The sequence below is a fragment of the Leucopleurus acutus genome (genome assembly GCF_964270905.1).
Source record: "Leucopleurus acutus genome assembly, chromosome: 2".
In the NCBI taxonomy this organism is placed as follows: domain Eukaryota; kingdom Metazoa; phylum Chordata; class Mammalia; order Artiodactyla; family Delphinidae; genus Leucopleurus; species Leucopleurus acutus.
Window position 1 is genome coordinate 4,159,486 of NC_139143.1, and position 16,018 is coordinate 4,175,503.

Sequence of the window (16,018 nt, forward strand, 5' to 3'; positions counted from 1 at the left end):
ATCAAGTGTTATACTGATTCAGACAGAGAATGATCTGTTTTGTCATCAAGCACATACATACGTGACTTTTCAAAATGCAATTCAACACTGTCTTTTCCTAACATCCAGCCTCTACCCTGTGAGTCCTGGACCTTCACCCTATGAACCTTCTGGGTCCTTACCTTGTTCCCTTCTTCACATCGAGTGACCATGACAATAACCGTGGCTTTCTGTTCCCAGATCATCCTCCAGAAATCATCAACAGTTTCATCCCTGGGACCTAGGGGGTAAACAAATAAAAACTGGTAAGAAATATCTCCTTAAATGTGCAATAAAACAATTTTTCAAAAAGAATATTGGACTCTCAGAGAAATTACCTTGTGCAGCAATGTATTTCCTGGGTTCTTTGAAACCCTGTTCAAAACACACACAGAGGTATATCATTTACTGAGCGCTCAGTCATATATTTACATGCAAAAGTGTGAGATAGGGAAGTTGCCTTAGATCTGCCATTTCTTGGTTGTGTATTTCCCTGGGAAGTTTCAAATTAAAAGGGGGGTTTTATTAACTCAGTGGCAGTTAACTGTGTCAAATATGTTAGTCAACATTTACAAACAATGTTCATGACCTTCATGGGTCTTTGCTATATACCTTAAACAATTTTTAAAGCTAGATAGACTTTATCTTCATGTGGGAAGGTGCAGCAATTTATAAGCATAATACAGGCACTCCTATATTTTAGATCCTGCCAACCTTTATAGCACCATCTGCCAGAATTCAAACCTCCTTACCAGCCATAGAGATACTTTGGGGAGTTTTACTCAATTTCTTTCAATAAATCATCCTGAGGTTAGCCCCATACTTCTACCTCTTAACGAGTGCTGGGATATACCGCTGATTCCCTAGAATCCTTTTCTGCCACTCTAGATAAGAGATACAATAACTTTCATTTTATTACCTACAATGTCTGCTTTCTCCACTCTGGTTACCAAGGCAAAGAAGGAATAGAGACAGGTGAGACACTGTGCTAGTTTCTTTCAAATTATCTCCTACTCCTCAGACTTACCTCAGTGATCAGAAAAGCCCTTCAGAGAGATAACCTTTGCCCTTAGATGAAATTCAGTCACGTGGGCCACAATAATCCATGATTAATTTTAGTAACTTCTTGAAACTTCTATCTCATGATATAGTATTATTCATACATTCATTTATTCAACAAGTATTCATTGAGTGGCTACAGTCTGTCAAGTACCTATCTAAAATCTGGAGACATATTTTTTCCATGAGCTCCCAGGTCTGCTGGAGAAAAGTAAGTGTAACTCGATACTATAATTACCATATTTATTTGAACAGAAAATATAAGGTTTTTTTCCTAGAGACTGTCTAAATCCTTATAAAATCTGCTCTCAATGACTTTACTTTGAAGAACAAGTTATTGTTTGGAAAAGACACTATACACAAATAAAGTTGTTCAATGTTAATTGTGAAGGCCTGCAGTGGTCACCTACAGAATAAGTTAAAATAGAGGCCAAAATTATGACACAGTCTTAGTAATTATTTTTGGACTATGACCTCACATTTGAAAGTGTTAGTTGCCACTGTAAACAAGCCTTTTGAATATCATAAGAGCAAGAAATTGCATTGTGGATACCAAGAGCACATGTCAGGGCAAGAGGTATGTGTTGCTTGGGATAGAATTTACAGGGACAACATGAAACAAAAATATAAAAACTCTTTTTTTGTTGTTTTTTTGTTTATTTGTTTTTATTTCTACTGCCTTGGGAGACTGACCTAAGAAAACATTGGTATGATTTATGTCAGAGAATATTTTGCCTATGCTCCCTTAAAGGAGTTTTTGATGTCATGTCTTATGTTTAAGTCTTTAAGCCAATTTGAGTTTATTTTTGTGTATGGTGAGAGGGTGTGTTCTTTTTTTTTTTTTAATACAGCAGGTTCTTATTAGTTATCTATTTTATACATACTAGTGTATATATGTCAATCCCAATCTCCCTACAAAAACTCTTATGCATCAAACAAAGTTGATGGGAAGTAGGACATTGTACAGGTTAGAGGGCTGTCTCCAGACAGAATGCTTGAGAAAAAACATCCTAGCTTTGCTTCTACTAGCAAAATTGGGAACACCTCAGAGTTGTTGTGAGAGTTCATTGAATCAATATATGTAAAGCACTTAAATTCATGACTGATAAATAGCAAATGTATAATAAATTGTATTATTATTATTATACAGTCATCATAATCATTAATGTCAAGAATTTTGCTCTGGAAAATCATCAGCTATCTCACAAAAGGACACAGAAGTTGCAGATGCTTGTTTCATGAACGATTCAAGTAAAAAGTTATTTTCATTATTCTATAATTTTACATAAATTGTGTGTAGTGGATAATAATGTTCCCCAAAAAACTCATGTCCACTCAGAATCTCAGAATGTCACCTTATTTGGAAATAGGGTCTATGTGGAAGATGGGGTCATACTGGGTGAAGATGGACTCTAAATCCAGCGACTGGTGTCTTTTATAAGAGAAAGGACACACAGTGACACAGACACACAGGGAAGAAGGCCATGTGTTGACAGAGGCACAGAACAGGGTGATAAGGCTACCAGCCAAGAAACACCAAGGATGGCCAGGAACCACTATAAGCTGGAAGAGGCAAGGAAGGATTTTTCCCCAGACCCTTCAGAGGAAGCATGTCTCTGCTCACACCTTAATTTCAGACCTCCAGCCTCCAGAACTGTGAGATAACACATCTTTGTTATTTTAAGTCACTCAGTTTGTGATGTTTTGTTATGTCCACTCGGGGGAATTAATACACTGTCTAAATAAATAAATGAATAGATAGATAGCATTTGAACATTTTACTTTCTTCACTGAAAGTTGGTGAAAGCTTATATAATCATGTGGATCAGAACAAACAAACCAAACCTCAATTTCAATTGTTTTTTCTTTGAGAAAAATTTGAAATTACCTTATAAACCAGCATGGATGATAGTATGAGACAGTGTGTCAACTGTTTGATTGTCAAAAACAATTTTTGATAGTCACTGTTTTGGCAGTCTGTGTGGAAATAAACACTCCTACTTTGCTGGTGGAACATATCTGGGTACAACCCCAGTGGAGGACTATTTGGAAATGTCTTTTAAAATTACAAATGCATATTCCCTTTGAGCCGGCAGTTCTTCTTTGAGGAATTTATCCTACAGATATGCTAAAACTCATTGAGAAGTAATACGAGTCAAGATTATTCATTAAACCATTGTTTGTAATAGTCGATTCGAAACCACATTTAACGCTTGTTACTATAGGAACTGATTAAATACCTCATAATGCAGCCATGCCAAGAATTACTCTAAAAACATTAAAGAAAGATGTAGAAATGTTCGGTGTTCAGAGCCAGCAACCTACAGCCTGTGGGTCAAATCAGCATGGCCTGATTTTGTAAATGCAATTTGTTTTTCGGAACAGCCACATTATGTATTGTTTATAGAAGTGTAGTCACTGGGCTTCAGAGCTGAGTAGCTGTGGCAGAGATTGTATGTCCGGCAAAACCCCAAATATTTGTTATCTGGTCCCTTACAGAGAAAGCTTGCCAGTCCCTGCTTTTTACAGTGATATTTTATGTATCCAAGATATATGTTTTAAGTAAATGAAGCATTATACAGAACAGCGTGAATATTACGTTAACATTTTTGGATAAAGGAGGGGGTAACAAATGTTGGTGTTTTCTTGTTTGTGTATTAAAAAACTCCCACTGGATAAATAGGAAACAACATAGAGGTTACCTTTTAAGGTAGATGGAGGCACTGGGTAAATGGTGGATTGGGTGGGAGGAATTGTTTTTAAGTCTCTCTGTGTTTTTATACTGCTTTTTTTTTTAAATTCGTGTGATGCATTACTTACTGAACAATTGTTTAATAAATTACATTTTTAAACATTTTAGATAAATTAACCATGCACTATATCCTCATACTGTTACTAATTGAAAAAGGGCAGGGACTTCCCTGGTGGCACAGTGGTTAAGAATCCGCCTGCCAGTGCATGGGACATGGGTTCGAGCCCTGGTCCGGGAAGATCCCACATGCCACGGAGCAAATAAGCCCGTGAGCCACAACTACTGAGCCTGTGCTCTAGAACCTGTGAGCCACAACTACTGAGCCCGTGAGCCACAACTACTGAAGCCCACGTGCCTAGAGCCCGTGCTCCACAACAAGAGAAGCCACCGCAGTGAGAAGCCTGCACACCGCAACGAAGAGTAGCCCCCGCTCGCCGCAACTAGAGAAAACCCGCGTGCAGCAACGAAGACCCAACACAGCCAAAAATAATAAATAAATAAATTTACTAAAAACAAAAATAAATAAATAAGAAAAGGGCAAAAGTACCAAATTAATCAGAGCCTCTCAGTCCTATCCTCTATGGTGAGGGGCAAAGACGGGGCTCTTATGAGAAATACACACATAGATAATTTAGATAATATCCAGCGTATAACAGGTACAAGAGTATTTTAATTCTTAGTTATCATTCTGTTTGGAAAGAAAAATCCTATATTACCTAGCACCAATAACAAATAATAAATAACTATTCTTGCAAATATTAGTGATTTTGTTGTTTATATCAATGGCATTTATGAGCTTCCTTCAAATCATTTCAAATAATATTTCTAAAAATTTTCCATGAGAGGATATATGTATATGTATAACTGATTCACTTTGCTGTACACCTGAAACTAACACAAAGTGTAAATCAACTATACTCCAATAAAATTTTTTAAAAATAAAAAATTTAAACAAATAAAAATTTGCCATAGCAAAGAAGGAGCTGAACGGAATGCATAGATACCAGAAGAATGAAAATAGTCAGAGACAAAATGATGAAGATATAAAACCATCTGGCTGTTATGCATTTTTTTACTCACATCAATATAGCTGGCATTGATATAGTTGGACCCTGCGTCTCCATTTATGTCAGAGAGTTCAACACGGTTATAATCATCTGTTCAAAGAAAAGAAATATTAAATAAGTGAAATCATGAATAATCAAGTAGCCCAAATGTATGGAAATCCAGTTCTCGATGAGCACTTACAAGGAAGGATGTCAACGTAGCGGTTTTTATTCTGGTTAAAGGGTTTTCGAGCATCCTTGATAGAAAACTTGCCAAATACCCTTGGAATGCTCTGAAAGACACAAAGATCCTTTGGGTCATGTTCAAGAAAAACCATTTCCCCTTGCCACTTATCCTTTTGAACTAATGACACCTCCTGGAACGTATTTCCTTTACACCGATGAACAAGTTGCATATGGTAATAAATGAACATTATTAGGAATTATGCAAAAAACACTCTTTAAGAAAAATGAATGATAGGCTACTTGGAAAATAAATCCCATGAAGGAGAGCAAATTTAGCAGTTATTGCTCTGCCACTTAAAATTCACTGAAAAACACACTTGGATGATTACCTAGAGCAAAAGGACAAAATCAGCCAAATGCATTTCGAGATACAGCTTCATAACTAGTATTCATACAATGAAGCAGCATTATCTTGAAATGTTGACTAGTTTTATGACGATGATCTTCTGGTCTGCAAATATCTGCTAATAAATAGCTGCTTTGACTCCGTTGCACTATTATGTGGGATAAACTATCAAGGCAAATGGTTATACAATACATTTAAGGTGAATTACGTTGATAACAGAGTAAATTTTCTCATCACGTATCGAGAAGAGCACACACCTGGAATTCAGCCAGGAAGAGTCTCCCTTCATCAGCGATCTTTCTCTTGTAAGTTTCCAACAAAACATCTGCATGGATGGGCTCCACATTCATCAGTTGCTTCTCATCATCTTTAAACATAGTAAAGATTCACGACTAGTGTTAATGTCTCTCTTTCCCTTGTTCATGCAAATTTCATTAAATATATACCTTGGATTCAGTCCTTAGTGTTTTTCCTTTTCATACACATTCCACCTGGGAAATCTCACTCACACATAAAGATTCACCTGTAAACCTATGACGTCTAAATCTTGGGCTCCAGCCCCCTTCTGGCCTTTGTATTAATCTTTCCCTCTTATTCTCAGATTTTCCACCCAGTTATTCCATAGGGACCTCAAAGTCAAGATGTTCAAAGTAATTTTCCCTTTATTCTAGCATCTCAAATCTTGGCAAATAGGACCACCATTCACAAAGTCATTCAAGACGGAAATTTCCAGGTGATCCACGATTTCTCCCTCTTTCCCTGTATCCAACAGGTCACCGTGTACTTTCCATCCTTTCTGCCTGAGGTCACGCTCAGGACTCTTCTTCATCCACGTAAGGACATCTTCCAGACTCCTCTCCCTGACTCCAGCCTGTCCCCACCCTGATTTATCTTTTAAACTGCCACAAATTAATCTTCTGTAATACAAATACAAGCCTGCAGCTCTGCTTGTTGAAAAAAACTCACACTATTGTTTGTGCTCCATAGCCTATAGGCTAAAGTTTCAATGTCTAATGTGATATATGATCCCTTTTTATCATCTCACCTGACCCATCTCAACCACAGTTTCCTACACTTGCTTTACATCTTAGGCGTGAGTGTTCTCCAAGTGCATCACACACTTTCTTGTCCTCATGTTTCTGCACACACTGTTCTCTCTACATAGAATGTCCTTCCTCATTTTCTATCTACAAACAGATTCCAGACCAAATATCACCACTGTGAGGATATATACATTTTTTGTTGGATTAAAAGCATTTTATGGCAATAACAATACTCATCTATATTGTAATTTTTTCTTTTTATTGTATCTATTTTAACTTGTGAAATACTGTAAACATATAAATAAGAGAATATGATGAATACTCTATACCCAGGACTCATCTTAATGTGATAATCTCTATAGTTGACTGTGAACAGATTGTGTTAATATTTTATGCCACCAGAGTGAAACTCATTATATGCTAGGCTTGTGAAATAACTTACTAAAGAACAAAATACATATTAATGTAAATAGCTGTAAATGTATATGAATACTGAAACAACTCTTACTATCCCAGGTATATCTGACAGTATTTTTTCAGTATTCATGTTAATTTCCCCTATTTTTTAGTTGAAGAAAGAAGATGCCCATTAGGGTTGTACATTTATTTTTTTGTCCATGGAAATTTTCTATCCAATCATAACTATCAAACTGTCCATGTATGGTTGCTTTTTTGGGTGTTTGGAGATTTTTGGCATTCATTAATTCTGACCTAGGGCCATCTTTGGGGTTTTATGGAGTTTGGGTAAGTTCTAATCACTCCAAGGAGCGATCAGTGTCAACTTTGAGATAAATGCTCCTTGACCCCTGGCAATGGTGCCCCTCCTGTCTTAGGTGCCTGTCACTCTTGTGATCTTCATCCATCCCTCAGCCCACCTATAAAAACTAACCCTCGGGACACTTTATCTCCCACTTTAATTTATTCATTGACACGTATTGAATCTACATGCCCACCCAGGTACTGGGGATAAAGCACTAAATGGGAAAGGAAAGCCTCCCTGCCGTCCCAGAGCCCACATTCTAGACAAGGGAGGAAGATTAACAAACAAGCGGAATATAAAATACAGTGTCAGCAAGACTCTGCAATGGAAAATAAAGCCTATTGGGGAGCTCCAAGGAACCTGCCCAAAAGCTTCTGCTTATGGATTTGGGACCTGCCCTGGCAGAGGGAAACCCTTCTGAGACAAGTTAAAACCAGATAGAGGAGTTCTGAAATGTTTCCTGTCTTGAGGATGAAAAAAACAAACCATTTCCTATATTATAAACATGTTTTCAACTTCTTTATGTCCTGCCCTTTAAATGGATCAAAAATCACATTTTTAAAGAGAAATGAAAGAAGTACTGTAAACGTTTTTAAGAAGAGAGAAAAAACGGAATACGTTTTCATTTCCTAAGTCAAATTGCCATCTTTTGTCATGTCCATCAATGTGCCTTTAGTGGGAACAGCCAGTGTCCCACCCTGGCAGGGACGTGAATACACTTGCACTCCTCATTTGTGTGGCTTTCCATCTGCTCCTTCCTCAATGTTTCCCCACAATCTTAGAAGACCCAGATTCCTTCCTTCTCCACAATCAGCTTTCCATCTTCCATCTTTCTATAGCACCACACACAGTCCACGACGATGGTATCTATCAAATCTGTCATATTTGTCCACATGTCTCTCTTCCTCTGTTAGATTCTAAACCTTTAAAAGCAGAGTCTGTGGCCTGTCACTGATGTATTTTCAGTGCTGGCACAATATTTGGCCTACTCTGGGAAATGCATAGATCCTTGCTGGTTGAATAAATACATAACTTAAATTTCATCATTGTATTCACAGAGGAAGTCCAGGTTAGATTTTTTAAAATATTGAATTCTTATTTCAAATGAGTAGATTCAAATGGGAGGGGGATAATCACCAGTAAAAAATGTGCATACTTACCCCTTTCAACAAGTTCCTGCTGTTCATCTAAATTGCTGTGAAAATAAGAAATGTAAGTTTGCATACTCTTAAGAAACATAGAAATTAGTTGGCAATCAATTTATATTTAATGAATGTCTTGAAGGAAGGAGGGAGTGGAGATGGGGAAGACAAAAAGGAAAAGGGCAGAGGATGGGAGGGGATGATGGGGGGGAGAAAAAGTGGGGAGGAAGAAACCAATCACGGGTGGTCAACCAAACTCGGATAACTGACCACATTATTTTATTTGGAACCTCTTGGTTTTCGTAAAATGTAGTTGTTCCTGGACAGAGGAATGTGTATCCTTCCCTAGATACTTCTCTCCTTTGTCATTTCTAGATCTCTCTGACCACTTTGTGCTAAAAGAAAAGACACATTCTTTTCATTGGTTATTATTAAAGGGAATCCATCCAGTTATTAGTGAACGTAGAAAATATTAATATTTAATATAAACCAATAAGACCATGTGAAAGTCTTTGATCAAAAGGTCAGTGATGTCCTGGACTTAGTCCTGTCGTCTCTGAATTCACATTTTTCACTTAATTGGTTCCAAACTGGCCTCATAAATGGGTTTTCGTCATTATTACTACTATTATTATTTTTTCATCTTAAAATCAACTCTTACCTGGATCTTTTCTTTTGCAGATCATAGATTTTATAGAGAACAACAAGCAGGGCTATTGATGTCACAATAATCAGAAATACCAGAAATATGATCACTGCATTAGAATTATCTAGAAATGAAAAAGAACACATAAAGAGAGCTTATTATGCCAAATATTTTGCTGGATTCTTTGAAAAGATCATCTTACAGTTTAACGTTTTCATTTCTTTTGAAGTTTTCAAAAAGTACAATTTTTAGAATGAGATCAAAGACAATACATTCCTGATTTTGTAAATCTTGCCTATATGGTTCAGAACCAGTAAAACATTTCATATTTTAAGAGCGATAGAGCATAGAAGAGCAATTCTCTTCCTTCCTATCAAATAATGTCCTTTTATGAGATAGTATCATTTATATTTAATTCTCTTTCTTTCAGTCACTCCATTTTGAAGGGATCGAAGAGGGAATCTAGTTACAATTCTCAGAGAGAACCTCCTATAGTTTAACTTTATATGCAGAAGTAGGTAGCCTCTTAAGGGGATCAGAAAGGTCTCTGCCCCACAGAGATAAACCTGCTCATTGAGGTATACAATCAGTTATCCAAGGGACAAAATTATTTCATTCTACAGTTGGGATTAGTCTTACTCTGACCTGTATTTTCACTAAGGTTTAATGTGAAATCACACCCTTTCTTGGAGGAAGGGCAGAGAAAAGAGAGTGTGTTGGAAATATCCTTTGCCTTGAATAAGTAGGTCATACTATTTGTCTGCAGTGAAAGTGCAGTAAAGTACCACAGAGGCATTAGGGAGCCAGACTTAGCTCCACCACTTCCTAGTTGGGACCTTGGCCCAAATCCTTATTACCTTTGTGTCTCCATCCCTAATTCCTAAAATGAGGCTAAACAAGTTTGATTCACTGTAAACGTTTAGCACCATGCCTGGAGCATCGTCAGTACTAATTATTCACAATTCACACAAAGTATTTTGAGTCTTTAGTGTGTGTCAAACACTGATTTAGGTACTTAAGATGTCTCAGAGAACAAAACAGACAAAGACCCCTGTCCTCATGGGACTGATGTTCTGGGACGTAAGACAGACAGTTAAGAATATACACATTAAGTAAGTGAATGGTAAAGTAGGTTGGAAGATGATAAAGACTGGGAAGGTAAGGAGTTAGCTAAGGAGGTACTGGCGGATGCTTGTTCTAGGCACAGGTGTAGTTAGGTGAGAGCCTGGAGGCAGGAACATGCCCCGTGTCCAAGGAGCAGCAAGAATCCAGAATCCGGAGAGGATGAAGTGGAGGGAGAGAGAGATGGGCAGCAGGAGATGCCGTTTGAGAATATGGTCAGGAGTTGGCAGAGTGCAAGGGTCAGGTTGGAGGGCCTTGTAAATCATTTTAAGGTTACATTGTTTTGTTATTGTTGTTTTTTGTTTTGTTTTGTTTTGCTTCACTGCTTATCTTGTAGGATCTTAGTTCCCCAACCAGGGTTCGAACCCAGGCCCACTGCAGTGATAGCGCAGAGTCTTCACCACTGGACCACCAGGGAATTCCCAGTTACACAGGTTTTGGAGTTAAATGTGTAGCACTTGCAGGATTTTGAGTAGAGGAGTAATTAACTCTAATGTGTGCATTATACAGATCCTTAGGACCTCTTATTGAAAATGCCATAACCCAGGCAAAATATGACAGTGGTTCAGATGAGGTAGACGGCTCTGGAGTTAGGTGAAGTAGTCATCCAGTGCTACAGTGAACGGAGATCAGGAAGGCTGTGGGCAGAACAGCCTTCTGAGGGGAACAGAAACCCAGTTTTGGATTTGACAGTCTGAAAGAACAATTAGATGCCCAAGTGGAGGCACCAAGTAGGAAACTGGATATGCAGATCTGAGGCTCTCGTACCATAAATCTCACGAGAAAGGGGCTGAGACTGGACATTAATTTGAGAGTCTTCAACACAGATCTGTTACTTAAAGATATGAGATTGACTAATTCACCAGGAAATTAAAATTGGATAGAAAGGAAAGAAACCCCAAGACTGAGTCCTGAAACACTCCAGTATTCAAAGGTTGGAGGAGAAAGATGGAACCTGCAAAGGGACTCACAAGTGAAATAGGAAGAAATGAGCTTTACTGTTGGGAGTTGCAGGGGGTAAAGAAATAGGGTGGCAGCCAAAGAGGAAATAGGGTCAAAAGAAATATTGTGGTCATTGCTGTTTTTTGTTGGTTTTTAACAACTGCATCTTGATGAGACCCATCCAGCACAGAGGGGAAATCATGATGCAGGAGAGAAAGAAGAAAACTGTTACATCAGGGGTTTTGGTTGACAGGATCAAGGGATTCAAGAGTAATTGCAAGAGAGCGGCTATGGATTATGGATTAATGGTTAATCCATAACGATGGATTATGAATTAACATTGTGCACAGAGGGAGTGGAGGACCCAAGGGGATGAGGGGCTGTCCATCAGGGTTCACTACCATGGCTATGGTTCACGGAGATAGGGAGAGACTAAGTGCTCTTACTATTTTCAATGAGGAAACAAATTCAACCCTCTTCAGTCATGTTTCTAAGGCAATACAGAAATTGTATGTTTTAGGCAGGGGTAGGCTGAGAAGACTGGGTGTTTTGAAGGAAATATATGGTGAGCAGAATTCCAAGATACGCCGCCCAAGATTTCCAGGTCCTGGTTACTTCAGAAAATACTAATCTAGGTACTGCTGCAAAGTGATTGTGCAGAGAGAATTCAAGCGTCAAGTCAGTTGGGACTGGAAGATATGGAAATTGTTCTGGGTGAGCCCAAACTAATCATGAGTTCTTTAAAAGCAGAAGTCAGAAGCACCAGGATCCCACACACTGCTCTGGCCTGAAGATGGAGGAGGCCAGGTGGAAAGAACGTGAGGGGCCTCTGGGAGCTGTGTGCAAGCCCTGGCCTGCAGCCCCCAAGGAAATTGGGTCATCGGTCCCACAACAGCAAGAAACAGGACTCCATAAACCTGGAATGACCTCAGAAGCACTTTTTCTGCATATTCTCCAGATAAAAACTCATTCTGGCCAACATCTAGATTTCAGCTTTGAGCGGAAGACCTGGTCACATGGAGCCGGAATTGTGACCTACAGAATTATGAGCTAATGAACAGGTGTGGTGTAAAGCCACTGAGCATGCAGTAATTTGTTGGACAGCAAGAGAAAACTAATACAAAGCATTACCTCCCTGTGATTTTTGCCTGGAGACAGTCCGTATAGTTCAGCGTGGCTGAAGCCACAGCCTCCTCCCCTCCCTTGCTTCCTTCCTTCCTGCCTGTGGCTGACACTGACTGACTCTTAAGCATACCTCTTTTCTCTTCCTTCCAGACCAGCTTTCCTTGCTGTTAAGTGTGTCCAGGTAACTGAGATAAGGGTAGAAGGCATATAAGCCTCTTCTGGGTCTGGTGTTTACCCCCCCTCTGGAGAGACACTTCACCTCGTCTCTTCTCCAAACTGCTGGCTGGATGCTGGCTGTCCTCACAAATTCAGAAGCCACATGTGGGAGAGGTCAGCCCCTGTGTCAGCCTGGAGTTTTGAATGGTGTGTGGAGCAGAACCCCACCCTCTACATGCCCACAAACATCCCCAATTGGTGTGGAATAAGAAATAAATGTCTGTTTTGTTACTTCACTGGGATTTGGGGGCTTAACTGTTATAGCATCCATCGTTGCCTTAACTGATTGGTACCCCTCTTCATCCCATACTGACTGAGCAAATGCTACGTGTCCTAAAACTGTGATGGTCTCTGGGGATATGACAGAAAATAGAAATAAAAAGGTACCAGTTCTGAGGGAATTTTCCTTACCTTTGGGGGAAAAGAAAGGCTAGACAGGTAAATAAAATATTTATATATTTTCCTTATATTTAAAGGAAAAAAATAGAGTGGTAAGAAAGTAAGGGGAACCTATTTTCTGTATGGTCCATGGAAGACTTCCTGAGCATGAGACATTTCTCCTACAACCAGAAAGATGGAGTGACTCAGCCAGGCCAACGGCTGCCCAAACAGCGTGTCTAATGCTCCAGATGTCTCTAACTGGAGATTCATAAAAACAGGAACATAGAAAATTAATTTCAGATGGAGATTGTCAGATGTCAGAGCTGAGTCTGCATCCTGGCTCTGGCATTTCTTTGACTCTTAACATGGGGCAAAATGATTAAATTGTCCGAGTTTAAATTTTCTCATCTATAAAATGGGAATGATTTGATCTTCTTTAGAAAGGTGTTGTGAGGATGCCTATATACGTGTCATGTGTGTGTCTATATCTATATTTATGTCTATATGTATATATATCTATCAAGTGGGAAAGAGAAGGCCAGCAGCACATACAAGACATTTTGCAAAAAACACACCAAATGGTGTTGAGTGAGCATTGCAATCCATGGCAATTAATTAGGGCTGTTGGTTCTATAGAAACATGACATAGCATCAGATGTGCCTCCATAAACATATTAATAATAGAACAACCAAGGCTTCAGATACGTCCTGTGGCCTAAGGCTTGCTCTTCTCTCTTCTCTCTAGGAGCCCCTGTAACACTGACCGAGGCGAAGATCCATGATGGCAGACAGGATGGGAGACGGGGAGCCAGAGGTTGAGAGATTTCGACAAGTTTTGGAAGGTAGGAAGCAAAGGAGAGGAAGCCACAACCAGAGAAGCATGTGGTGACGAGGGACACACACCTTCCCAAGAACACCTGGGCCTCAAGCTCCCAGGCGCCATGGACAGTGGAAACCAATCAAAAGACCAAAATGGCACAATTGAGGGTCTATTTACAGAAAACCCAGGCATCTCTTGAAAGACACACCAGGGAGGAGGAAACACAAGCCTACTCTTTGGAAAAATTGAATGGAAGAGGTAAGAGTCTAGAGGTAAAATCAGGCTCCAAGTAGAGAAGGGAGGAGGCCCAGCACGGAAGTGAAGCAGGAGAAGCAAGTGTCTGCATGTGGAATGGTTGGACACTGGCCCTGTGCCCTCCCCTGAAGGAACCATCCCGCACCCTCCACTCTACCGCAAGGACTAGTTGTGGACTCATTTCTGGAGATTATGAATGATGCCGGAGAAAATAAATCAGTAACAACACAGAGAATCTCCTCAGTCAATACGGCCCCTTAAGGACCACAGAACTTCTAATCACCTTCTCCCCTGTGTCACTGTAACTCTGGTCAGACTGCCCATGAGAACGGAACTCTCAAAGAAACCCTCAACACAAAAGGCAGATGCCAAAATAATACATCGACTAATGATTCCAAAATGTGACTAAGATGAGCTCCAAAAAGACTGCAAAAAGAAAGTGGAACAAAGAAAACTTCCCAGAGATACAAGTCTCCAGGTCACGAAAGCCAATAGCATCCAGGAAAATAAGTGAAAAAGACCCATGTCAGACCAAGACTAAAGAGGAAAGCCTAAACGTTCTAGAGAGAAAATAAAATGAGGGAACATACGAAAAGAATGAGAAGCAGGATGGCATTAGAAAGTAATACTGGATGTAGGGGAACAAAACTGAAATACTTTAAATTCTATAGTTTTAAACTTAAAATCTATGCCAGAGCAAAATATTGATTGTGTTAGAATAGAATACAGATATTTTCATGCTTGCAGAAATTAGAATATTTTCTTCTTACACTAGAAGATATAAACCAGTAAAAACAACAACAACAACAAAAAACCATGAGATTCAAATATAGCAATTTTAAAATGGGAAACTGATAAAGGAAAATTTTATGATGGTACCCTCAGAGAGTTCCACAAGAAAAGGACCCCAGGAATTCAATTGGGAATGTTGTCAAAATGCAGATGATGGAATGTGATACCAGAAAAACTCAGTAATACATTTCTAGCAGCTGTGCTTTTGCAATTCAAAACCCAAGCCCTCCCCTGGAGTAGATGTCAGTATTAAAATGTGAAGACATTATTTATCTCTTATGAAAATGCTGTTGTTAGCCAAGAGTTAATACTTTTTCTGCTTTATGGGCAAAAAGGAGCATAGGATAACCCTCTAGCTCCACTGAAGGAGAAATCTGATGAAGATGGAATAGTAGCTGTGTCACCAGGCAACATTGCTAATGTAAACGCAATCCCTGATTTCCAAACAGCATCTGGACAGGAGGGTTATGTATGAATGATGGTGTCCTGGTGGGAAGCCCTGGCCTTGATTTCCCTGAATGCACTAACCCCTGGCACATCTTGTTACTGGGCGCATCCCTGTTGGCACATCTGGTAGCTATAACTGTGGCACTATTATAAGAGATACATGGGGCTTCTAAGCCAGGGTCGCTCCCACACATATGGCCTCAGTCTTATAGCTCAGTTGCCTCTAGAGGGTCAAAGAGTTCATAGTCCCTGGACTGCAGTGGGCAATGCTAGCAGGATTTTCTTGGCCAGACCCCCTTGCTGGCTGTGTTTGCCACTCTGTGTTTCTCTGAGGGAAATGGTGCCAGGCCTGGCTTATTAAGATAGGAGTATGAAATGTCCAGTGGAGTCTACGACCCCAAGAATAAATGCTGCCACTATAAATTATTTACATAATCAGAAAAACTCAATGAAGCTGTTGTTATAGTAAGGGCTTATAAAAGAAAAGTATATGGAAATAAAGTCAAAGATACTTGGCTGAATTTGTTGGGTATTTCACATCAGGAGCTTTTATTTTATAAATCTGAGCAGACAGAACTAAAATTTTGTATGGGACTTAGTAAAGCAGTTTGGAAAATAAGCTGTTTTTATATCTTCCCTCTTTGGAAAGACTTGGGAAAATGAAGCATTAATGATTGTGCACGTGCGGGTAGTTGACAAAGACGGAGAAGTGACAAGGTGACATCAGAAACAGCCTGTGTTTTGTAACACTGCACCGGGAGCTTTGAATTGAATTGAATTGAATTGAATTTAGAAAGCTAACAAGTAGAGAAAACTTAAAGCAGTGTGCGAAGTCTTCTTCCTCCGCAGGCTCAGATCAA

General features: G+C 39.3%; 1 protein-coding gene across 1 annotated transcript in view; it reads right to left on the minus strand.

Annotated features, from left to right (window-relative positions):
* Positions 1-16,018, minus strand: part of PTPRC (protein tyrosine phosphatase receptor type C) — a 123,094-nt gene that overhangs the window by 17,226 nt on the left and 89,850 nt on the right. Inside the window, exons 15-21 of the mRNA XM_082857633.1 lie at positions 9,074-9,182; positions 8,431-8,465; positions 5,725-5,834; positions 5,078-5,168; positions 4,910-4,986; positions 357-393; positions 162-259 (exon numbers count right to left, since the gene is read on the minus strand). Of these exons, the coding sequence (XP_082713759.1) occupies positions 162-259; positions 357-393; positions 4,910-4,986; positions 5,078-5,168; positions 5,725-5,834; positions 8,431-8,465; positions 9,074-9,182 (557 nt within the window). The remainder of the gene's footprint in view (positions 1-161; positions 260-356; positions 394-4,909; positions 4,987-5,077; positions 5,169-5,724; positions 5,835-8,430; positions 8,466-9,073; positions 9,183-16,018) is intronic.